The sequence below is a fragment of the Hylobates moloch genome, unplaced genomic scaffold, assembly GCF_009828535.3.
Source record: "Hylobates moloch isolate HMO894 unplaced genomic scaffold, HMol_V3 SCAFFOLD_16, whole genome shotgun sequence".
NCBI classification, from domain to species: domain Eukaryota; kingdom Metazoa; phylum Chordata; class Mammalia; order Primates; family Hylobatidae; genus Hylobates; species Hylobates moloch.
The window spans coordinates 30,219,838-30,243,631 of record NW_026652291.1 but is presented as its reverse complement, the minus strand read 5'-3'; the positions used below and the strand labels follow the sequence as shown (position 1 = coordinate 30,243,631).

At 44.7% G+C, this 23,794-nt stretch overlaps 1 protein-coding gene across 1 annotated transcript in view; it reads right to left on the bottom strand.

Annotated features, from left to right (window-relative positions):
- TMED10 (transmembrane p24 trafficking protein 10) overlaps nt 1–10,240 on the bottom strand; it is a 45,669-nt gene extending 35,429 nt beyond the window's left edge. Inside the window, exon 1 of the mRNA XM_032179809.3 lies at nt 9,969–10,240. Coding sequence (XP_032035700.1) covers nt 9,969–10,193 — 225 coding nt within the window. The 5' untranslated portion in view covers nt 10,194–10,240. The remainder of the gene's footprint in view (nt 1–9,968) is intronic.
- Nucleotides 10,241–23,794: the final 13,554 nt, after the last annotated feature.

Below are 23,794 nucleotides of genomic sequence, written 5' to 3'. Positions count from 1 at the left end.
AAGGCTGTAGACAACTGTTTACTGAATAAGAGAGATTTAAATGAAGCAATGTATCCTTTAACTTTTATGGAGAAGGAAGCACGAGGTCAAGTTATAATTAAAAGCTAGGAACTTTGTATATAATACAACAAGAAATTCGATTTATATTATTAAATGTTAATGTACCAATTAGCCTTCTGTACTGAACCATCTGTTTATTGACCTGTTTCTAACCCAGTGGACAACAGTCACATTAAATTCATGCTGAAGCGGGGAGGGATAGCATTAGGAGATATACCTAATGCTAAATGACGAGTTAATGGGTGCAGCACACCAACATGGCACATGTATACATATGTAACAAACCTGCATACTGTGCACATGTACCCTAAAACTTTAAGTATAATAATAATAAAAAAAAATTCACGTTGAAAGGGCCATATTTTTCCCTACAGAAAAAGTCTGGCGTAAGTAAGAGTTCATGGGATCGTTATTGATAAAAAGGATGGTTCATTTTGATGACTGAGCAACATGCATCCTATTCCTTTTTTTTTTTTTTTTTTTTTTTTGAGACGGAGTCTCACTCTGTTGCCCAGGCTAGAGTGCAGTGGCGTGATCTCAGCTCACTGCAACCTCCACCTCCCGGGTTCAAGCGATTCTCCTGCCTCAGCCTCCTGAGTAGCTGGGACTACAGGCGCACACCACCACACCTGGCTAATTTTTGTATTTTCAGTAGAGACAGGGTTTCACCATGTTGGCCAGGATGGCCTCATTCTCCTGACCTCGTGATCCACCCACCTCAGCTTCCCAAAGTGCTGGGATTACAGGCGTGAGCCACCATGCCCAGCCAAAGCATCCTATTCTTTCTTCTTGTCAGCACAGAACAGACCTCAGTACAGATACCAGTAATAAAAAAGCTGAAATACAGTAACTCCAAACAAAATAATCTGAAAACTATGGCATATATACCATCTTTTCCTTCCTTCCTCCCTCCCCTGCCTTTTCTCCCCTCTGCCTCTCTCTCTTTCTCCTCCGCACCCCCACCCCCACCACTGCCCTTCTGTCCTCCCTCCTCCCTCTCCTCTCTCTCATCATGCCTGGCCTATAGTATCTTTTCATATAGCTTTTGGTGAGGGAAAAAAGAAGTTATAAGCCAATAGTTTCCCAATTGCCAAGTTACTTCTTCATAATTTTTAGGCTTAAGTTATGGTAGGCCTGTGACTCAAGGCTGAACTCTTTAAGGGATCTGTTTGGCTTTCTTATCTATAAGCTAGTTGGGAAGGACAGAAATCATAACTTGGTATAAGATCCAAATTTTCAGCCAGGTGCGGGGGTTCATGCCTGTAATCTCAGCGCTTTGGGAGGTAGAGGTGGGAGGATCACTTGAGGCCAGGAGTTCGAGGTTGCAGCGAGCTATGATCATGCCATTGCACTCCAGCCAGAGCAAAATAATAATAAAAATATTACTCAAATTTCTGAGTCCCTACAACAGGCTTTTATTATGGACCTGAAGTAATGGAGGAAACTTCTATATTCACTGTAAATGATGAGTTGATACTTCCTGCTTCAATTATGTGCAGCAAAGTCTTTATACCTGACACTAGTTAGCTTGATTTGGCCTCACTTTATGAAATGAGTAGGGAAGTATGGAATAGACTCAGTTTGGAAATCTTAACACAAAATGCATCTCAATATAGGTCTGAAGTAGAAATATTTGCAGGAGAGGACCACCGATCATTTCAATCCATTTATCTCTCTCTGTTCAGAAAGGCCTCCCCTGACCACTCAAACACCCTTTAACCCATCAGTCACCCCCTACACCCTAGTGCCTGAACTTCCATTATAGTGCTTATCACTACCTGAAATTCTATTATTTTAACTTGTTTGTTGTCCTTGTTCCCCACGACAGCTTGAGGACCTTGTCCCCTGTTTATCCCCATATTCTCAGCCAGGTCTGACACATACTAAATATTATATAAATATTTGTTGAATGAATGAAAGAATCACAAACTACTCCTAATTCCTCTCATTAAAATACTCCATATCTAGTTATTTCAATGACATATAGCATGAGGGGCTCTGAGAAGCAATTCAATTTTCATTCAATACAGAGGAAAGAAAAGAGTACTAATATCTATGGAGCACCATAATGGGCCCTGCACAATAAAAACCTCACCCATCTCAATCAGTCCTAACAAGTTTATGAGCTCTACGATTCCCATATTACAGAAACAGGACCAGAGAAGAAGGGTTAAGTAATCCCTGCAAGACCCACATAAACTTTAAGTGGTGGAGCTGCTGGGATCTGAACCAAATCTATCTTCAGATCTAGTCTCTACTATACCACAAGGCTTCTCAAGAAGACTAAGATGTTTAACTCAGTTATACAACAATATATGTGTTAAACTAAAGACACGAAGATGAATAAGACATTAAAGAGTTCACAAAGTAAACACTACACTACATGAAAAGTGTCATGTAAAACAGGATGTAATGGTACTATAGTATCTTTTCATACAGCTTTTGGTGAGGGGTAAAAAAGAAGTTATAAGCCAATGGGGCATATAGGGGACACAGAAAGTCAAAGATTGATCCAGGTTAAGAGAACATTATATTCAAAGAACTGTAAGGTGTTCAGTATAGCTAGGGTCAGAGTGGGAGGAAGGAAATAAAGAGAATGGAAGAGGCAAAGATCAGAGATGAGGCAAGGACAGTGCTTGCTCATCTGTTCACTAATTCCTTAGGATGAGGTCCTACTATGTGCCAGGCCTTATTTTAGACAAGCATTGCAATGATGAATGAAACCTAGTCTCTATTCAAGCAGCTTATAGTTTATCCCAGGAGATGGGCAAATACACAACTGCAACACAGAGTGGTATATGATAACACAGGTGCATTCACTGGATACTAAGATGTTCCTAGACAGAAAGAAGGTGAATCAGTCAGATTAACCAAGGCACTATATTCACAGAGACCCTTATAAGAAAGACTGCCTCAGGCTGGGCACAGTGGCTCACGCCTATAATCCCAGCACTTTGGGAGACGGGCGGATCACCTGAGGTCGGGAGTTTGAGACCAACCTGGACAACATTGTGAAACCCCGTCTCTACTAAAAATACAAAAATTAGCTGGGAGTAGTGGTACACGCCTATAATCCCAGCTACTTGGGAGGCTGAGGCAGGAGAATTGCTTGAACCTGGGAGGCAGAGGTTGCAGCGAGCCAAGATCACGCCATTGCACTCCAGCCTGGGCAGAAAGAGCATAGCTCCATCTCAAAAAAAAGACTGCCTCATTCAGCACAACCACCAAATGTTAAGCTCAGCTGGCCAGGTTCTGCACCAGTCTCCAGTTCTCCTCCTACGTCAAATCAAACCACAGCTGCCTTAAAGCAGGGGTGGAAATATGACCAAAGACAAGACAATCCATTGGCTGATCTGAGACCTACAATGTGGCCTACTATATGAAAAGGAGCTCTGGCACTGAGGAGCTGCACTTCAGAAGCTAAAATGATGCATAGAGAGAATCCTTGAAGCAGTCGTCAAAATATAAGAAAAAGTGGAACGGCCGGGCACGGTGGCTCAAGCCTGTAATCCCAGCACTTTGGGAGGCCGAGGCAGGTGGATCACGAGGTCAGGAGATCGAGACCATCCTGGCTAACATGGTGAAACCCCGTCTCTACTAAAAATACAAAAAATTAGCCGGGCGTGGTGGCAGGCGCCTGTAGTCCCAGCTACTCGGGAGGCTGAGGCAGGAGAATGGCGTGAACCCCGGTGGGGCAGAGCCTGCAGTGAGCCAAGATAGCGTCACTGCACTCCAGCCTGGGCAACAGCGAGACTCCATCTCAACAAAAAAAGAAAAAGTGAAACTAAGTGAACGGACACTATGAAAAAGACTGAAAGCTGCTATGGGCTGCATCTGCTCACAAATGTGTTCTGTGGCTTGCATGGTATATTACATTTTCAAAAATGACACCTAGCTTGTGGTCTCCAAATACCAATCCCCACAAAAAGGAACTAGAATTCTTTAGAGAAACAGTTGTTCTGAGGTCAGAGGATAGACATATACAATATAAGCCTAGAACACTTTGTTGTGCCAGAAAACAAGGATGCTATCAAAACCCAACAGGATTATGTTGAAAAAATACAGGAGCCAATATGAAGGAACCAAAGGGACAAATTGGGCATAAAGAATGGAAACAACTGCCTAAAACACAATGATTCTAAAAGTTGAAACCAACAATTAAAAAGAGTTTAGTAAAATACTTAAAAAAAAACCCAAAAACTCTTGGATAACACTGAAAATGACAAGGGCAACAATTCCTTACTCTGACAATTATCAATTAGAATAAATAAATTCTGCATTTATCCTACCAACATGAATGATAAATTTTAGGATAATCAGATGATATTAATTCCTTAAGAATAATTTCAGCTAATAAATATGGAAGGAGTAACAGAATTAGAAAGTCATCATTTCACAACCTTAATGAAATAATAAATTCACACAGTAGTCATCAGCAGATTCCTAAGTGAAAGGTTAATGAGAAACTTTACAGTGAAGGCTTCGGGCTATTACCACCCGGGTAAAGAGAAAAATGCCTCCCCCACACAAAGATGTCCACATCCTAATCCCTAGAACCCATGAATGTGTTATCTTACATGGCAAAAGGGATTGTGCAGATGTGATTAAATCAGATTAAGGGTCTTGAGGTGGAGAAGATTATCACAAGGGTCCTTATAAGGGAACGAGGGAGGCAGATGAGTAAGAGAATGATATGAGATGATGATAGCCAGGCAGGGAGGGAGGAAGAGAGGGAGAAGGGTTGGTGAGGAACAAAGCAGAGGATGGAAAAGGGAAGGAGAGGGAGAGAGTTAAAGATACTATGCTACTGGCTTTAATTTTTTTTTTTTGAGACAGTCTCGCTCTGTCACCCAGGCTGGAGTGCCGTGGCACGATCTCAGCTCACTACAACCTCCGCCTCCCAGGTTCAAGAGATTCCCCCTGCCTCAGTCTCCTGAGTAGCTGGGACTACAGGTGTGCACCACCATGCCCAGCTAATTTTTGTATGTTTGGTGAAGACGGGATTTCACCACGTTGGCCTGTTGGCCAGGCTGGTCTCAAACTCCTAACCTTCAGTGATTTGCCCACCTTGGCCTCCCAAAGTGTTGGGATTACAGGCGAGAGCCACCGCATCCAGCCTGGCTTTAAAGATGGAGGAAGGAGATATGAGCCAAAGAACACAAATGGCTTCTAGAAGCTAGAAAGGGCAAGAAAACTGATCCCCACCCCACTCCCAAAAAGTCTCCAGAAGAAACGTGGCTCTGCCAAAACCTTGATTTTAGGACTTCTGACCTTCAGAACGATTAAGACAAATCCCTGATGTTTTAGGCCATAAATCTGTGGTAATTTGTTACAGCAGCAGCAGGACACTAAGACACACCTTAATCTACTTATCAATCTTAGCAGCAGCAATAAGGGGCACAAAAAGTACTGTGTGTTCCTGCAGTGACACCCTCGACAGAAAGATAAACCTGAATCTGGTTACATCCTTTTTTTTTTTTTTACACTTTAAGTTCTGGAGGGGTACATGTGCAGAACGTGCAGGTTTGTTACATAGGTATACATGTGCCATGGTGGTTTGCTGCACCTCTGCTTACATCTTTACAGCTGATTCCTTTTACAAAAAATATAGGGGAAGAACTGGTTAAAAGACACCTCTAGGAAGCAAATAGACAACTCCGAAATGCTGTACATTCTTTTAAGAGCAATTGACTCCAACAATTCAATTGCAAGGATAAAAAAGGAGGTGAGAGGAAGAGGAGACTGCTCTAGATTAGACACTTGAGAGAGACAACAAATTAGCTTTCAAAAGATATTTTTGAGGTAAGTGGGATCATACTATATGGACTGGGTATTAAGGAATCATTGTTCTTTTTTTTTTTTTTTTGGAGAGAGTCTCACTCTGTAGCCCAGGTAGGAGTGCAGTGGCACAATCTTAGCTCACTGCAACCTCCGCCTCCCAGGTTCAAGCGATTCTCCTGCCTCAGCCTAGAGTAGCTGGGATTACAGATGTGTGCCACCACGCCCAGCTAATTTTTTTTTTTTAATTTTTAGTAGAGACGGGGTTTCACCGTGTTGGTCAGGCTAGTCTCGAACTCCTGACCTCGTGATTTGCCCGCCTTGGCCTCCCAAAGTGCTGGGATTACAGGCGTGAGCCACCGTGCCTGGCCATCATTGTTCATTCTGTGAGGTGTGATTAGCCACGAATATTGTGGTTTATATTTTTAAAGAGATGCATGCTGAAGTAGGCAGGACTGAAATACATGACATCTGGGATTTACTTTAATACAATTTAGCATGAAATGATATGGCGGAAGCAGTTAAGATGACACGTGTGGAAAGATCCTGATAATTGCTGAATATGGGTAATGGGTAGAAAGGTGAACTCAATATACTATTCTCTATAACACTGAAAACAAATCAATGCCCAAACCAATCTGAATTGGCTGGTGAAATTTTTTTTTTTTAAATTTTTAGGGGGCCAAATCATTTTATTGAGGAAAATGGAGTGGCAGAGCAGTGGTGAGGACAATGAGATCCATGGCCCTCGGGTGGGCCGGGAGCTCCCAGGCTCTGCAGTGCTGAAACCTGGTTGATGAAATTTAAAAGTCTGGAGCTTTCACATCAAAATCTGGTGTTCCTATTTCATTTGAAAAATCAGATGTGGGCTGGGTGCAATGGCTCATTCCTGTAATCCGAGCACTTTGGGAGGCCGAGGTGGGCGGATCACTTGAGCCCAGGAGTTCAAGACCAGCCTGGGTAACATGGCGAAACTCCATTTCTACAAAAAAATATGAAAACTAGCCGGATACGGTGGCATGTGCCTGTAATCCCAGCTACTCAGGAGGCTGAGGTAGGAGGATCACCTGGGCCCTGAGGAGGTCAAGGCTACAGTGAGCCGTGATGGTGCCACTGGAGGGAGGGAGGGAGGGAGGAAGGAAGGAAGGAAGGAAGGTAGGGAAGGAAGAGGGGAGGGAAGGGGAGGGGAGGGTAAGGGAGGGGAGGGGAGGGGAAGGGAAAAATCAGATGTGGCAAAAGGGCCCACATGCTTGCATGGCAAGTCTCATCAAGAACTGAGTATTGGTCACCCCTAATTAACAGTTTCCACTATGTCCAATTATTCTCCCATTTATCATCACTGCTTTTTAAAAATACCTGGTCCAATTTATTCAACGATATTACCTATTTGGCATTTGGGTTTAGGACCCTTGTGGTTCTATTAAGCTGGTTAGTAGCAAAAGAACAGAGCAGACACAGGAGAGCAACTGATGGTAAAATGCTAGGGTGTATGCATAAAGTCCTGCTGGTTTATGTTTTGTTTTGTTTTGTTTTGAGACCGAGTCTTGTTCTGTTGCCCAGGCTGGAGTGCAGTGACATGGTCTCAGCTCACTGCAGCCACCGCCTCCCAGGTTCTAGTGATTCTCCTGCCTCTACCTCCCGGGTAGCTGGGATTATAGGCACATGCCACCATGCCCAGCTACTTTTTGTATTTTTAGTAGAGACCGGGTTTTACCATGTTGCTGAGGCTGGTCTTGAACTCCTGACCTCAGGTGATCCACTCGCCTCGGCCTCCCAAAGTGTTAGGGTTACAGGTGTGAGCCACCAAGCCCGGCCTAAAGTCCTGCTGTTGAGGTGCCTTCAGCAGCCCTAGATTCAATGTAATTCCCATAAGACCATGCTAAACTACGGTTCCTGTTATTTAGTACTTACTAGAAGCAAGGTAACATGCTTGGCATTCTAGAAAAGATGAACCTGAAAATAGTTCCTACCCTGAGGAGGATACTAACAGTCTAATAAGTAGGTCAAGGCATAAACAAAAACAGTTCAGAAAATAAGTGAGTTCAGGGTACCGTTCAGGGTGGCTCCATGTAGAATGCAAAGTGGGAAGTGACCACACATATAGCTCAGAAACAGATCATGAAGAGTACAACAAAGCATGTTGAGAAATTTAAACTATCAATAAGCAATAGTGAGCCACTGAAGGGCTTTAAAATATAAGAACAAATCAGACAGCAACACTGGAGATGAGAGCAAGGTCTCTTTCATTGCTGAAATTCCCTGAGTCCATGAACATCCTCTGAAGAGTTGGAAGCATGATCTCCCACCCCAGAAACACTATATCTAAGCTTCTAAAATCATGCCATCACTATTTTCCTGGGTTGAGAGAAGTCTGGTACCCAAAGAGAATAATAAAAGGAAGGGTTACAGATTAATTGCCCTGAAAATAGTTTATCTCTCCCAAATAAAGTGGAAATAAATTACATGTATTACCACACTACTGAGTTCCACTACTTTAACATAAGTTATGGTCTTATTATATCTGAAACCCTTTTAAAAAGTACAAACGAGGCCAGGCGCGGTGTCTTATGGCTGTAATCCCAGCACTTTGGGAGGCCGAGGCGGGCAGATCACGAGGTCAAGAGATCGAGACCATCCTGGCCAACATGGTGAACCGTCATCTCTACTAAAAATACAAAAATTAGCTGGGTGTGGTGGCGGGCGCCTGTAGTCCCAGCTACTCGGAAGGCTGAGGCAGGAGAATCACTTGAACCCGGGGGGCAGAGGCTGCAGTGAGCCGAGATCGCGCCACAGCACTCCAGCCTGGACGACAGAGCGAGACTCCGTCTCAAAAAAAAAAAGTAAAAATGTTTCTTACTATTTAGTATAACAAAAGCCCGACTGTGTTACAAAGGAAAAAAAAAAAAGACACTTTGCTTATTGTGAATGAATAAAATTACCTAAAATGCAACCAAATACTGACAGTTATCAAACTACACTAATGTCTCAAAGACCAGGCCAGGCTACTCTAAGCTACAAAATAGGACCAAACTGGTATTATGGCAGTAGTTGTCACCATCTAAGAGCATAGCTGGTATTTACATAAAAGTAGCCAAGTCCAGATTCTGGCATACCAAAGAAAAAGGACTAGAGACTGAGACCATTTTGTAACCAATAATCGACTTTAATCAATTACAGAAATTACAAATTTAAAACAAGGAAGGAATAACGTTGCAGCGCTTTTCCCTCAACATACTTAACTACCAAACTAAGTAAGAATCTATTCCATCGCAAGGACAGAAAACCAAACACCGCATGTTCTCACTCATAGGTGGGAATTGAACAATGAGAACACCTGGACACAGGGTGGGGAACATCACACACCAGGGCCTGTCGTGGGGTGGGGAGAGGGGGGAAGGATAGCATTAGGAGAAATACCTAATGTAAATGACGAGTTAATGGGTGCAGCACACCAACACGGCACATGTATACAAATGTAACAAACCTGCACGTTGTGCGCATGTACCCTAGAACTTAAAGTATAATAATAATAAAGAAAAAAAAAGAATCTATTCCATCTGTGACACTTACTAGTTTATCCTACCTCTGAGTCTGTTTCCTCATTTGTAAAATGGGGCTAACAGTACCTACCTACTTCATAGGGTAGTGCATGAACCAAATGGTAATATATGCAAAGTAGCACAGTAACTGACACAGCAGATGCTCAATAAATAACATTTTATTAATCACAGCTTTGTCTCCTTTACTTTCCCGCAGGTATCGCGGTATCTCATGATGCCAATCTCCATAAATATTCAACATCCCAACACTTATTTGGAGAACCAAATTACGGTTCAAGGTATCTGAGACCAAAACTGGTATAGGACGTTGACAATCGCCCCAGCTCAGGTGTCACCACATCCGCCAAAGCCTCGCGGCCCTTCTTGGGGTTCCCAGGCGTTGGTGCCCCGCCCAGCCCCGCTAAAGGCAACCAGCCGGGTGAGGGGGCGGGCTCCGCCGCACGTCTTTTGCGCTCCCGAGAGGCCAGAACAACTCCCAGGCCTCCGCCGGCCCGACTCCCCCGAACCCGAGCCTCCCCTCGCCTAAGCCTGCCGTCTTCCCTCCCGGCCCCACGTCGCCCAATGCCGCACCTTGAGGTGGCTGCGGAGGCCGCCAGCGCCCCCAGACTGGTCGGAGATCTCGTACGCGCCAGTCACTAGCAGGTCCTTGTGGATTTCCTCACGGAGGCACTTGCGAGAGTTAATGGGCAGGTGGAAGGAGATGGCGAGGACCAAGCTGGGGCCGAGCAGGAACAAAAGCAGCAACGCCAACGGAAAAGGGCCACGCCGGGCTGGTGGGCCAGACAAACCAGACATGGTGCTGGAGATTCGTTCACCACCCAAGGCCTCAACCGCGCCGGAACCGGGAGGACCCACGTGACTCACCTCTGACCTACGGATGCCGTCCGCGCCATTTTGGAGACTGGCAAATGGAGAAAGACTCTATAGCGAATCTTTTGAAAAGGGAAGAAAGGATAGGTACCATGTCAAAACCTCAAGTTTAAGCGGTTAGAGAAGTTTAGTAGATACTATTGCAAAAGTTGTATTTTTGTTGAAGTTAGTGACGACTGAGTCGGCCATGGCAAGTATGGGCAGCCCTGGAAGTAATTCTCCTTTAACTTCCCAAAGATGTACCCACGAGTTTAAAGGCGAGTGACACCATAGCAACCAAGCCCCAATAGGAAACAGCCACAAGGCCCTTCGCTGGGCCCGCCCACCGGCCGCCTAGACGCGCGGGCGGGGAATGAGCCAGTGTCTCCGGGGATGGGGCGGTTTGCAGGCACTCCCAAGCGCCTTTGACACCTTGATGACACCTGGGGCACTGAGACACTAGAGAGGAAAGATTTCAACTTGGCTATTAGAGAGTGTGGACCTTAGAGAAGAAGTTGTAGGGATCACCTGATGAATGTGGGCTGGGCAGACATCCAGTTCATGTCCCAGAGCAGGGTATTTGGGCTGGAGTAATTGTCTGGCTAACTGAATGTACATGGTATTATTATTATTATTATTATTGTTATTATTATTATTATTATTTTAGCAAGCACTGAATGCCTTCTAAGCTATATTCAAAACAAATTTGAATTTGGTATTTAAATTGAATAAAACAACACGTGTTGGTCCAGTCTCAGATGAACATAATTAAGGGGTTAGCAGATAAGCGTTGTCAGGGAAAGTGAGTATGTGTGTGTTTTAAGTTCACAAACACTTTGGGGATCAAATTAACTATTAATATTTGCAAATAGACAAGCAAATTGACATGGTAATAATTCATGCATTCATTCAATGGAGTACCTACTGTGTGCCAGACATTGTACTATGCATGTATGTCAACACGTTTATTGATTTAACAAACTATTACTGGGATGCTATCAAATATTCAGAGCTGAAGAATATATGAAAATAAACTGCCGGGCATGGTGGCTCACACCTGTAATCCCAGCACTTTGGGAGGCTGAGGCAGGTGGATCACGAGGTCAGGAGTTCAAGACCAGCCTGGCCAAGATGGTGAAACCCTGTCTCTACTAAAAATACAGAAAAATTAGCTGGGCGTGGTGGCGGGCGCCTGTAATCCCAGCCACTCAGGAGACTGAGGCAGAGAATTGCTTGAACCAGGGAGGCGGAGGTTGAAGTGAGCTGAGATGGCGCCACTGCACTCCAGCCTGGGCGACGGTGTGAGACTTGTCTCAAACAAGAAAGAAGGAAAGAAAGAAAATGGAATTGCTTCTTGGCCTTTTGGCTAAGATCAAGTGTAGAAAATAAACGTGGAAGATACAATAGCCCATGTTGGGAATCATTACCTACTTTGATTAACGTTTATTGAGCATCTTCAGAAATATCCAGAAGATGGACTGTCTGCCCTTAGTAATGTACATGATTGGTGTTTTTAAATTTTTTTTAAACTTAGTCCATTTAGTTATTTTCCTAGAAACGAAATCCCACAAACAAAACAAGAACAAACAAAGGAGCTGTAAAGCATTTAAAATTTTGACAAATGCCATACAATAATTATTTTATGAGGTGTCCACTTAGGAACATTTAGTTTGATTGTTGTATCACTGATCTAAGATAAGATTGCTAGTCCACACAGTACATCCTGATAATTTGCATTGGCCTTTTCCCTGCCAATGCAGGGAATCAGTATAAGCAGTTATCTAATTCATTGTCTACTTGCATTCCTGAGGCTCTGCTGACCAATAGCAAGAGATCTGCAACCCATGAAAAAACTGTGTATGTGTTTTCTTTAAATTTCCATCTTATATTTACATAATAGATAATGCAATTTAAAATATTTTCACATAATGACCTCCTTTGACATTGTCAAAAACTCTGTGAAATAGTCTGGACAATCTGTTCATTTTACAGATGAGGAAACTGAGGTTCTGAGAGGCCAAAGAATTACACCGTTAAAGAAAAAATACTTCATGACATTTGTTAAAGAACTGTAAAGCAGGCCAGAGGCCGTGACTCATGCCTGTAATCCTAGCACTTTGGGAGGCCGAGGCGGGCGGATCACTTGAGGTCAGGAGTTCGAAACCAGCCTGGCCAACATGATGAAATCTTGTCTCTACTAAAAATACAAAAAATTAGCCAGGCATGGTGATGGATGCCTGTAATCTCAGCTACTTGGGAGGCTAAGACAGGAGAATTGCTTGAACCCAGGAGGCAGAGGTTGCAGTGAGCCAAGATCACACCATTGCCCTCCAGCCTGGATGACAGAGCGAGACTCCTTCTCAAAAAACAAACAAACAAAAAAAAAACACATTGTAAAGCAAATCTTTATTCAAGGGGGACTGCCAAGATAAGTAATACAGGGGCCTACGACAATGGGGTTTTGTAGTAGGAGGGAGAGATCGGGCTCAATTCCAAAAACAAGGAAAAGTAGGGATTTACAGCCAAGAGTCAGGGTCAGCGGATGGAAAATTACTAAAAGGAAATATTGGAAGTAAGGGGAGATTCTGGCTAAACTAACTTAGCATGATTCTTCCTAAAATTGGACAATGTAGAGTCATGGAAGTCCGAAAGTCAGAGCCTGTTGAGAAGACAGATCAGAACAGCCTGGGTAGAGTTTGGTCAAGGAGAGAATCTTTGTCAGTGCCCCAAACCTCATAAACTTAAAAGTGACAAAAGCAGTCTGGGGGCATGAGCTATCCTCAGGAAGATGCTGTTATTCCTTATTTTAAAGATGAAGAAACTCAGATGCAGAGCAGTTACTTTTCTGTGTCACAGCTCTCAAGTCCTTTCTTTTCTTTTTTGAGATGGAGTCTGCCTCTGTTGCCCAGGCTAGAGTGCAGTGGTGCGATCTCAGCTCACCACAACCTATGCCTCCTGGGTTCAAGTGATTCTCCTGCCTCAGCCTCCTGAGTAGCTGGGATTACAGGCACTCACCACCATGCCCGGCTAATTTTTGTATTTTTAGAAGAGACGGGGTTTCACCATGTTGGTCAGGCTGGTCTTGAACTCCTGACCTTGCGATCTGACCACCTCAGCCCCCAAAGTGCTGGGATTACAGGTGTGAGCCACTGCGCCTGGCTTCCAGTCCTTTCTTGTCCTGTAGTGTCACTTATCCCCATCCTCCAACAACTCTTGTCTTTCTTCCCTCCTTTATGGTTTCCCCTTAGCACTCATTACTATCAAATAAAGCATATATTTTACTTATTTATTGTGTTTATTAGTCTGTCTCCCTAACTAGAATGTCTGTTTTGTGAGGGCAGGGATTTTTATCTATTTTTTCACTGTTTTATCTTCTGAACCTAAAACAGTGCCTAGCACTTAGGTACAATAAATAATGGTGCAATGAATTTAAGGCTGGTACCTTAGAAAGCGCAAGTGCAAATTTCTCCCATTATTCTTTAGCTGTTTTCACATAAATTTGTTTAATCCGTAATGTATCTAAAGCGTAGGTACAGTTTCAGCGTCACCAACAACATGTCTATCTTTTCTTTAAAAAAAAATGGAAAATACACTCTTGTTTCTATATAAGGACACAGAAAAACAAACAAACAAAAACACAATTCTCCTCTGTATGCTGTGGAATGGAACCAAGACTTTTAAACCTGCACCTGTGTTAAAGAAGTTACTGGCTGGGCGCAGTGGCTGACGCCTATAATCCCAGCACTTTGGGAGGCTGAGGCAGGCGGATCACGAGGTCAGGAGAGGAAGACCATCCTGGCCAACATGGTGAAACCCCGTCTCTACTAAAATACAAAAAATTAGCCCAGCATGGTGACACGTGCCTGTAGTCCTAGCTACTCGGGAGGCTGAGGCAGGGGAATTGCTTGAACCTGGGAGGTGGAGGTTGCAGTGAGCCGAGATTGCACCATGGCACTCCAGCCTGGCGAAAGAGTGAGACTCATCTCAAGAAAAAAAAAAAAAGTTACCATTGGGCCAGATGCGGTGGCTCACGCCTATAATCCCAACATTTTGGGAGGCTGAGGCAGGCAGATCACTTGAGGTCAGGAGTTCGAGACCAGCCTGGCCAACATGGTGAAACCCCATCTCAACTAGAAATACAAAAATTGGCCAGGTGTGGTGGCTCACGCCTGTATCCCAGCCACTTGGGAGGCTGTGGCACGAGATTCACTTGAACCCAGGAGGCAGAGGTTGCAGTGAACTGAGATTGCGCCACTGCACTCCAGCCTGGGCGACAGAGCGAGACTCCAACTCAAAAAAAAAAAAAAAATATACCGTTTTACATCTGCATGGTAGAAAGGCCTCATTTGGCTTGGAGAGCAAATGGAAAGTGTCCCATAACTACAGTAAATGCTTCTCTCTGGCTGGCAGTCCTCTGCCATCCTGTCATCCTGAAACTTCCCCAGCCAAATCCACCTAAGATTCCTGAGCCACTGGAGCCTCTGGAGGTGAAGAAATATCATGAAGACACCCCTTGCCAATCTATCCCTAAGCCATATGTTTCTCAACTTTTCCTTTGTGTAAGAGGGGGCATGTTTAAAATACACCTCACCCCCGATGGTGAATCAGAAGCTCTTACTAAAAACTTGCATTTGGGCTGGGCGCAGTGGCTCACGCTTATAATCCCAGCACTTCGGGAGGCTGAGGCAGGCAGATTGCTTGAGTCCAGGAGTTCCAGACCAGCCTGGGTGACATGGCAAAACCCCATCTCTACAAAAAATACCAATAATTAGCTGGACATGGTGGTGTACGCCTGTAGTCTCAGCTGCTCTGGAGGCTGAAGTGGAAGATTGCTTAAGCCCAGAAGGCAGAGGTTGCAGTGAGCCGAGATCACACCACTGCACTTCCAGCCTGGGTGACAGAGTGGGACCATGTCTCAAAAAAAAAAAAAAAAAAAGAAAAGAAAAAAGAAAAATCTGCATTTGTAACAAGCTTGCTTAGTGATTCTGTGGTTGGGAGTGCTTAGACCCTTTCCTGACACCTCTTTGCACCAGCCTAATCCTGCAGTGTGGCTTGAGACTCCCCAGCTCCATGTAAAAGCCATCAGGGATTCCTGACTTTGTTGTTCCTGCCTACTCATGTGTATAGCCCCACATGGAGTGTGTGTTTACATAGCTAAGACAAGATGGGTTCTGTGAGGATACAAAAGACCTCTTTGGAGAGCAATTTGGCAGTATTTGCCACATGCCATACTCTTTGACCCAGAGAGTGATTCCAAGGGCCTCTTTAATGGGTCTTCTAAATGTTGGAGTCCCCCAGGACCTGGTCCTGGAAACTTCTGCTGCATTCAAGGTGACATCATCCAATCCCATGACTTTATTTTTATATATTTTTTTATTTTTATTTTTTTGAGACAGGATTTCACTCTTGTTGCCCAGGCTGGAGTGCAATGGTGCAATCTCAGCTCACAGCAACCTCCGCCTCCAGGGTTCAAGCGATTTTCCTTCCTTAGCCTTCTGAGTAGCTGGGATTACATGCATGCACTACCACATCTGGCTAATTGTGTATTTCTAGTGGAGACGGGGTTACTCCATGTTGGTCAGGCTGGTCTCGAATTCCTGACCTCAGGTGATCTGCCCACCTCAGCCTCCCAAAGTGCTGGGATTACAGGTGTGAGCCACTGCGCCCGGCCTTAGATTTTTTATTTTTTTTTTTGAGATGGAATCGTGCTCTGTCCCCTGGCTGGAGTGCAGTGGCGCAATGTCAGCTTGCTGCAACCTCCACCTCTCGGATTCAAACACTTCTGCTGTTTCAGCCTCCCGAGTAGCTGGGACTTGGGACTACAGGCACATAACACCACGCCCAGCTAATTTTTGTATTTTTAGTAGAGATGGTGTTTCACCATATTGGTCAGGCTGGTCTCGAACTCCTGACCTCAGGTGATTCACCCTCCTTGGCCTCCCAAAGTGCTAGGATTACAGGCGTGAGCCACCACCCCTAGCCCAATCCCATGACTTTAAATGTATCTGTAGACTGATAATTCCCAAACATGGATCTCCTGACCTCTCCCATAAGCTCCAGAGTCTATATCGAGCCCCCTACTTGACATCTCCACTTGAAGGACTAATAGGCAATTCATACTTAACTCCTGATTTCTCTTCTCCCCTCTTCCCCCATCCCTGCTGCCAAATCTACTTCTTCTGCATCTCAGTAAATGGCACCACCTTCTGCCTAGTCAATGACACCATTCTTGTTTCCTCTTTAACTAACCTTCTCCCCAGACAGAGTCAGTTCATCAAGTCCCATCAGTTCTGGATTGGGTCCTAAAATGTATGCTGGTCAGTTTCTACTTCTCTGTAAGCTAGGGGTCCATAAACTGCTGCCTAGCTAGGCAGGCCAAATCTGGCATGCAACCTCCTGTTTTTTTATTGTGCAAGAGCTAAGAATGGCTTTTACATTTTTTGAGGACAGTTAAAAAAAAAAAGGAGGAGGAGAAAGAAGAGAAGAATGTGCGATAGAGAGCTCAAGTGACCTGCAAGCCTGAAATATTTGTTATCTGACCTTTTACAGAAAAATTTATTTCTGTCAGTTAAGCAAACAAGACAACAGCCTCCTTAATGGTTATCTCTGCTTTTATTATTGCCTGACAATAATCATACTCATTAATGTACCCAGAATGATTTTTTTTCTTTTTTTCTCTGATTTTTTTTTTTTTTAAGTAAAGCAGATCAACTAGATTAAAATCCAAACACCCAGCCACAGCCTGAAGGCTGAAGGCCACTGTGCTCTGGCTCATGCCTGCCTCTCTGTGATCATCCTACCCATTAATATCTTACCTGGCCTTCCAAACAGTTTAAGCCCCTAGCTGCATCAGAGCCTTGGACCTTGCTGCCTACCTGGAGCTCTCTTTCTCAGCTGTTGTCTCATAGACTCTGCTGACTGCTCCTCATCATTTAGGTCCCAACTGAATGTCCCCACCCCACATAAGTATCCCCGCCCTTGGGTTACTTTCTATCACGTTATCTGCTTTTATTATCTTTATTTTTCTCTCTTTTTTTTTTTTTTTTTTGAGATGGAGTCTCCCTCTGTTGCCCAAGCTAGAGTGCAGTGGTATGATCTCGGCTCTCTGCAACCTCCGCCTCCTGGGTTCAAACGATTCTCGTGCCACAGCCTTCCGAGTAGCTGGGAGTACAGGCACTTGCCACTGTGCCTGGATAATTTTTGTATTTTTAGTAGAGATGGGGTTTCACCACGTTGGCCAAGCTGGTCTTGAATTCCTGACCTCAAGTGATCTGCCTGCCTTGGCCTCCCAAAGTGCAGGAATTACAGGTGTGAGCCACCGCGCCCGGCTCTTTTTTTTTTTTTTTTTTTTTTTTTTTAAGAGACAGGGTCTTGCTCTGTAACCCAGGCTGGAGTGCAATGGCGCCATCATAGCTCAGTGCTGCCTCCATCTCCCTGGCTCAAGCGATTCTCCCACCTCAGCCTCCCCATTGCTGGGGACTACAGGCACATGTCACCACACCTGGCTAATTTTTTTTCTTTTAGTAGAGATGAGGTCTCACTATGTTGCCCAGGCTGGTCTCAGACTCCTGAGCTCCAGCCTCTGCCTCCCAAAGTGCTGGGATTACGGGTGTGAGCTACTGCACTCAGCCCTGGTTTTATTATCTACGTGGCTCTTGTCACTGTTTGAAAGTATCTTCTATACATCTTTCTTGTTTGTTATCACCCCACCCCACTGGAATTTAAGCTCAGAAGAGCAAGGGCTTTGATTTTTGCCTGATCTTTCCCTGAGATCAGGCACCATATCCTGTCCATAGTTGGTGCTCAACAAATACTTACTGAGTAAATGAAATACAACATAATATAAAGCTCCTAGCACGAGATGAACATAGAGCAGTTGCTCCATAAATGCTAGTTCCTCTATCTAGTAGGTACAATATTTTAATTGCCATTGTTTATACGGAGAAGCTGAGGTCTGAAACTGCTTAGTGACTTGCCTCAAGCCATACAATGAGTCAGTGTTAGAGCTGAAAATAGAAATGAGAGTTCCTAACTCCAGACCAATTTTTGTCATTACATTTGATAAAACTTGGTATTTATGATTTAGTTTCCACTCTACTAAGAAGTTTTAAATTCTTGGGCCATCTTTCTCTACTTTCACTTAGAGGCTAGTATAAGATCCACTAGCCTCTCCCAACTCATTTTACTTGAAAAAACAAGATTTTATTGGTCGGGTGTGGTGGCTCATGCCTGTAATCCCAGCACTTTGGGAGGCTGAGGCATGTGGATCACGTGAGATCAGGAGTTCCAGACCAGCCTGGCCAACATGGTGAAACCTCTCTCTACTAAAAATACAAAAAATTAGGCGTGGTGGCGGGAGCCTGTAATCTCAGGTACTTGGGAGGCCGAGGCAGGAGAATCGCTTGAACCCGGGAGGTGGAGGCTGCAGTGAGCCAAGACTGTGCCATTGCACTTCAGCCTGGGCAACAAGAGTGAAACCTGAAACTCCCTCTCAAAAAAAAGAAAAAAGAAAAGAAAAAATGAGATTTATTTTCTTTTCCAGATTCTCATGGTGTGGTGCTATATTTTTATCTGCCTAGGTGGGAAACATGAACCCCTATGGTATACATATGATTTTTCTCCCAAGTTTCTGGCTCATAACTCCCATAGCCCTTGTTACAGTTTTTGTTGTAATGTTGGGTGTGTCAGTCCTCAGAGGCAGGCCTCAGGTAATAGAATCTTGCTGACCTTCTTCTGCTCTCCTTTCACCTGTACCAAGGCAGGACTCTAATTTTCCCCCACCTTTCTGATTGTGGGTCCTAAGACTTTCCCCAGAGACGGTCCTTCCCTGTTCCCTGGGGGAAGGAATGTTGACATCATGAAGTTTCCGTAAAAGCCCAAGAGGACTGGTTTTGGGAGCTCCCAGGTAACTGAACACATGGAGGCTCCTGGAAGGCAGAGCACCCAGGGAGGGTGTAGAAGCTTCCTGTTCCTTCCCCTGTACCTCTTCCTACACATCTTTTATCTGTATCCTTTGTAATATCCTTTATAATAAGCCAAAAAACTTAAGTGTTTCCCTGAGTTCTATGAGCCTCTCCAGCAAATTAATCAAACTCAAAGAGGGAGTTGTGGGAACCCTACTTAAAGCCCATTGGTTAGAAGTTCCGAAGGCCTGGACTTTGGTTTTGTTGGGGGCGGAGTTGGGGGAAGTTTTGGGGACAGAGCCCTCATCCTGTAGGATCTGATGCTATCTCCAGGTAGATGGTGTTGCAGTTGAATCAGAGGATGCCCCGCTGCTTGGTATGTGAGGAAAAACTTTCATACAGTTGAACTCAAAAGTCTGCTTCTGGGCCAGGCACAGTGGCTCACGCCTGTAATCCTAGCACTCTGGAAGGCTGAGATGGGAGGATCACTTGAGGTCAGGAGTTCGAGACCAGCCTGGCCAACATGGCGAAACCTCTTCTCTACTAAAAATACAAAAATTAGCCAGGCATGGTGGTGGGTGCCTGTAATCCCAGCTACTCAGGAGGCTGAGGCAGGAGAATTGCTTGAACCTAGGGAGCGAAGGTTGCAGTGAGCCAAGATCATACCACTGTACTCCAAAAAAAAAAAAAAAAAAAAAAAAAAAAAGTCTTTTTCTGTGTTGATTTTTATGTTCCTGTGAGAGGAGAGGAAAAAAACAGTTTGAGAAAGTTTTTTTCAGAACAACCCCCACCAGCTTCTCGTGACAGTTATTGCCCTTTATCAATGTTTTCTACAGGATATTGTTGAGATAAACAATTAGAACCCTGTCTTAGATGCTATTATATAATCTGTAAGTCCGATTGCCAGGACCAAAGTTCTTCTAGTGATTGATATAAGTGGGCTGGATTTAACAACAGCAACAAAATTTATTAGGAAGAATTTTAGCGATGATGCAAGCAAAATTTATAAGATGTGTCTCAAAAGAACAAGTTCAGAAAATGTAAGAACCGTTACATGAACCATCACCGATCTACTCATATTCTTTGAAAATAAACCAAAGTTGAAAAGAACAAGACTAAAAGAAGAGAGGCATCTCCTCTGCCCCATAAGCATTACTTGCTTATGAAGAGCTTTGGCCCCAGGTCCTGGTGCAGAGAGATGAAGTCCTAGAGGCCAGGAAGACAATATCCCAAGAAAGGAATGAGGGAAAAAGAAATCCACTGAACTAGTCTGAGTGGAGGAACCAAGAGACAAAAAGAAAAATAGAATTGTAAAGATGAGACTCTATGGGAGAAAGAGGTGGGGTAAGGGAGGACCAGTGGGAACTGCGGGGGCCCTAGTTTACCTTATGTCTGTAGACCTACAAAGGAAGGGGAAAAAATATTGAGAAAGAAAGAAATGGGAAAGTTGCTCAGAGCTTTGAGAAATAGCTCCAGAGTTGAGGCCTCCAAAGGAAGATTAATGGAGAGTCAAAATGCATCCATCTCCAAACACTAGCTACATTCAGCACCTGGACACAGCTGTGTCTGAAGCCTGAGTACAAGAAGATTCTCAGAGGGCTTGGGATTACTTCAAAAGCGTTCTGAAACCTTAAAGTTCTGTGGTCTAGAGTGAAGAACTACACCGTTATAGATCTTCATTCCTGGCTCTGAGAAAGTTTTGGTTTTCCTCTCCAGGCCATTAAGTGGTCAGTATCTGGCATCCACCATCACTGGTTGGCTCTGAAATCTGCTGAAACTCATTATCCTTCAACAAAATCTCCATCCTGTGAGAGAGATGGACCATATAGATGGAAAAAGAGTACCAGCTGCAGGCATCTTGATATTGCCTGTATGACTGCATTCTTTTTTTTTTTTTTTTTTGAAATCGAGTTTCACTCTTTTTGCCACGCTGAAGTGCAGTGGCACAATCTGGCCTCACCGCGACTTCTGCCTCCCCAGTCCAAGCGATTCTCCTGCTTCAGCCTCCCGAGTAGCTGGGATTACAGGTGCCCGCCACCACACCCGGCTAATTTTTCGTATATTTAGTAGAGACGGGGTTTCACCATGTTGGCCAGGCTGGTCTCGAACTCCTGACCTTAGGTGATCCGCCCACCTCAGCCTCCTAAAGTGCTGGGATTACAGGTGCGAGCCACCGTGCCTGGCCTATATTCTTTTTATTATCTACTGGAATGAATAGTCTCTGAGTATCACCTGAGCACTTTTTAAAAACTACCAACTTAGATGAATGAAAACAAAACATCTGGGTATGGCACATGGAAATAGTATGTTTCAGTGGTTCCCTAACTTTGCTGCACATTGGAAATCACCTGGGGATCTTTAGAAACTACTGATGCTGGCTGGGCACGGTGGCTCATGCCTGTAATCCCAGCACTTTGTGAGGCCAAGGCGGGTGGATCATCTGAGGTCAGGAGTTCCAGACCAGCCTGGCCAACGTGGCGAAACTCCATCTGTACTGAAAATACAAAAATTAGTCAGGCGTGGTGGCATGCACCTGTGACCCTAGCTACTTGGGAGGCTAAGGCAGGAGAATAGCTTGAACCCAGAAGGTGGAGGTTGCAGTGAGCTGAGATTGTGCCACCATACTCCAGCCTGGGTGACAAAGCGAGGCCTTGTCTCAACAACAACAATAACAAAAAAAAAAACGCAGAAAATACCGATGCCTGTCTCCCATTCCCGGACATTCTGATGTAATTGATGTGGGATGTAACCTGGGCATCAATATTTTTTTAAAAACTCCCTTGTGACTCAGCGTACATCCATAGTTGAAAACCAATGCTCCAAAGTAATGCTTGCCCATTCCTATCTCAGCACCTAACCTTTCAATGCCTTTCATGTAGCATACTCTCAATAAATATTGCTCAGTTTGATTTACATTCCTGTTTCCCCTACTGAAGCACTGCCACCCTTTCACCTGGAACGCTATGTGAATTTGTCCTCTGGTAAGTAGAGTACCTGCAATACCAGCTTGAGGACAAGGTTCATTCCTCTGCTGGCCATGTGCTACCAGCTCAAGTTTTAGCAAAGAGGGAGGAATGGGAAGCTAGGAGGACTCAGACGAGGAGGAAGCTCTCTGCACAGGCACATGGGGGAGCCTTTTTCTTTTCCCTCACAGAAAGTCATCGTGGCACGTGGACAAAGGAAGTATTAATAACCTTTCTAAAGACACACTTCTCCAACATTTGGTGTTTCAAAACCGCAACCAGTGCTGTCAGTTCTACAGATGGCTAACTTCTGCATTTTGGATGACGGCTTCCAAAGATAGCTCAACTTGTATCCCTAAAGCAGAAGACACAACTATGGGGAAGAAGACCATCCTCGTTTCTAAGCCAGAGGTCAAAAGCCACTACCCACATGTTGGTCAGAGACAAGAAGACTGACCACCAAGCAAAGTCATTAGAGGCAATCAACTTTTTTTGGAGCAAAATTAAAATAACATTATTAATCATTATCACAACCAGACCTTAATGATACAGACTGGGCATCCCATAGGAATGTGCTCTGGACAGAGGCTTTGCCTTTGCCACCCACTTGCTGGGTGACCTTGGGCTGATAGTTACCCTTTCTAGGTGTTGACTTCCTCCTTTGTAAAATGTGAAGCCAGAAACTGAGAACAGAGCCTTTCTTTGACTTCTTCCAATCTGCATCCAAAGAGAAGTGAAGAAGTATCAAGTTCACAAGGACGATGATACTGCATCACTAATAGTTGTGCTTCACCATCCTCCTTTAGGGTCTGGGGTCCCAGCCAGGGATTTGGCAAGCACAGCTCAAGTGTCTGCAGGCTCTGACCTCCATGGGGCGAGTGTAGTCGCAAAGACCTCCCCAGAGCAGCTTTTGGGACTAGGATGAAAGACTGTGTTCATTTCCTCCCAAAGTGCCGGTTGCTGTAACAAATGAACACAGACTGGGTAGCTGAAAACAACAGAAAATATTTTCTTTCACAGATCCAGAAGCCAGAAGTCTGAAATCAAGGTGTTGGTATTACAGGGAGGTATTACAGGGAGTTTCAAGGCTGCTGCTCAGGCCCAGAGCTTTAGGAGGGCAGAAGGGTTTCAGGAGACTGGACTGGGAGCCCTCTGGCTCACTGCCCAGAACTATCTTTGGTCTGCTTGATGCATTCTGGTGCAGCACTCCTTAGCTGTCCCAGCCATGGCTCATGCAGGCCCAGGTGATGCTTGACCCACTAAAACATCTAAGAGGTAAACCTTGGCCAAGCACAGTGGCTCATGCCTGTAATCCCTGCATTTTGGGAGGCCAAGGCGGGTGGATCACCCGAGGTCAGAAGTTCGAGACTAGCCTGGCCAACATAGTGAAACCCCATCTCTACTAAAAACACACAAAAAATAGGTTGGGCGTGGTGGCTCAGGCCTGTAATCCCAGCACTTTGGGAGGCCAAGGCAGGTGGATCACCAGGTCACGAGATTGAGACCATCTTGGCCAACATGGTGAAACCTCATCTCTACTAAAAATACAAAAATTAGCTGGGCATGGTGGTAGCACACACCTGCAGTCCCAGCTACTCAGGAGGCTGAGGCAGGAGAATCACTTGAACCCAGGAGGCAGAGGTTGCAGTGAGCCGAGATTGCACCACTGCACTCCAGCCTG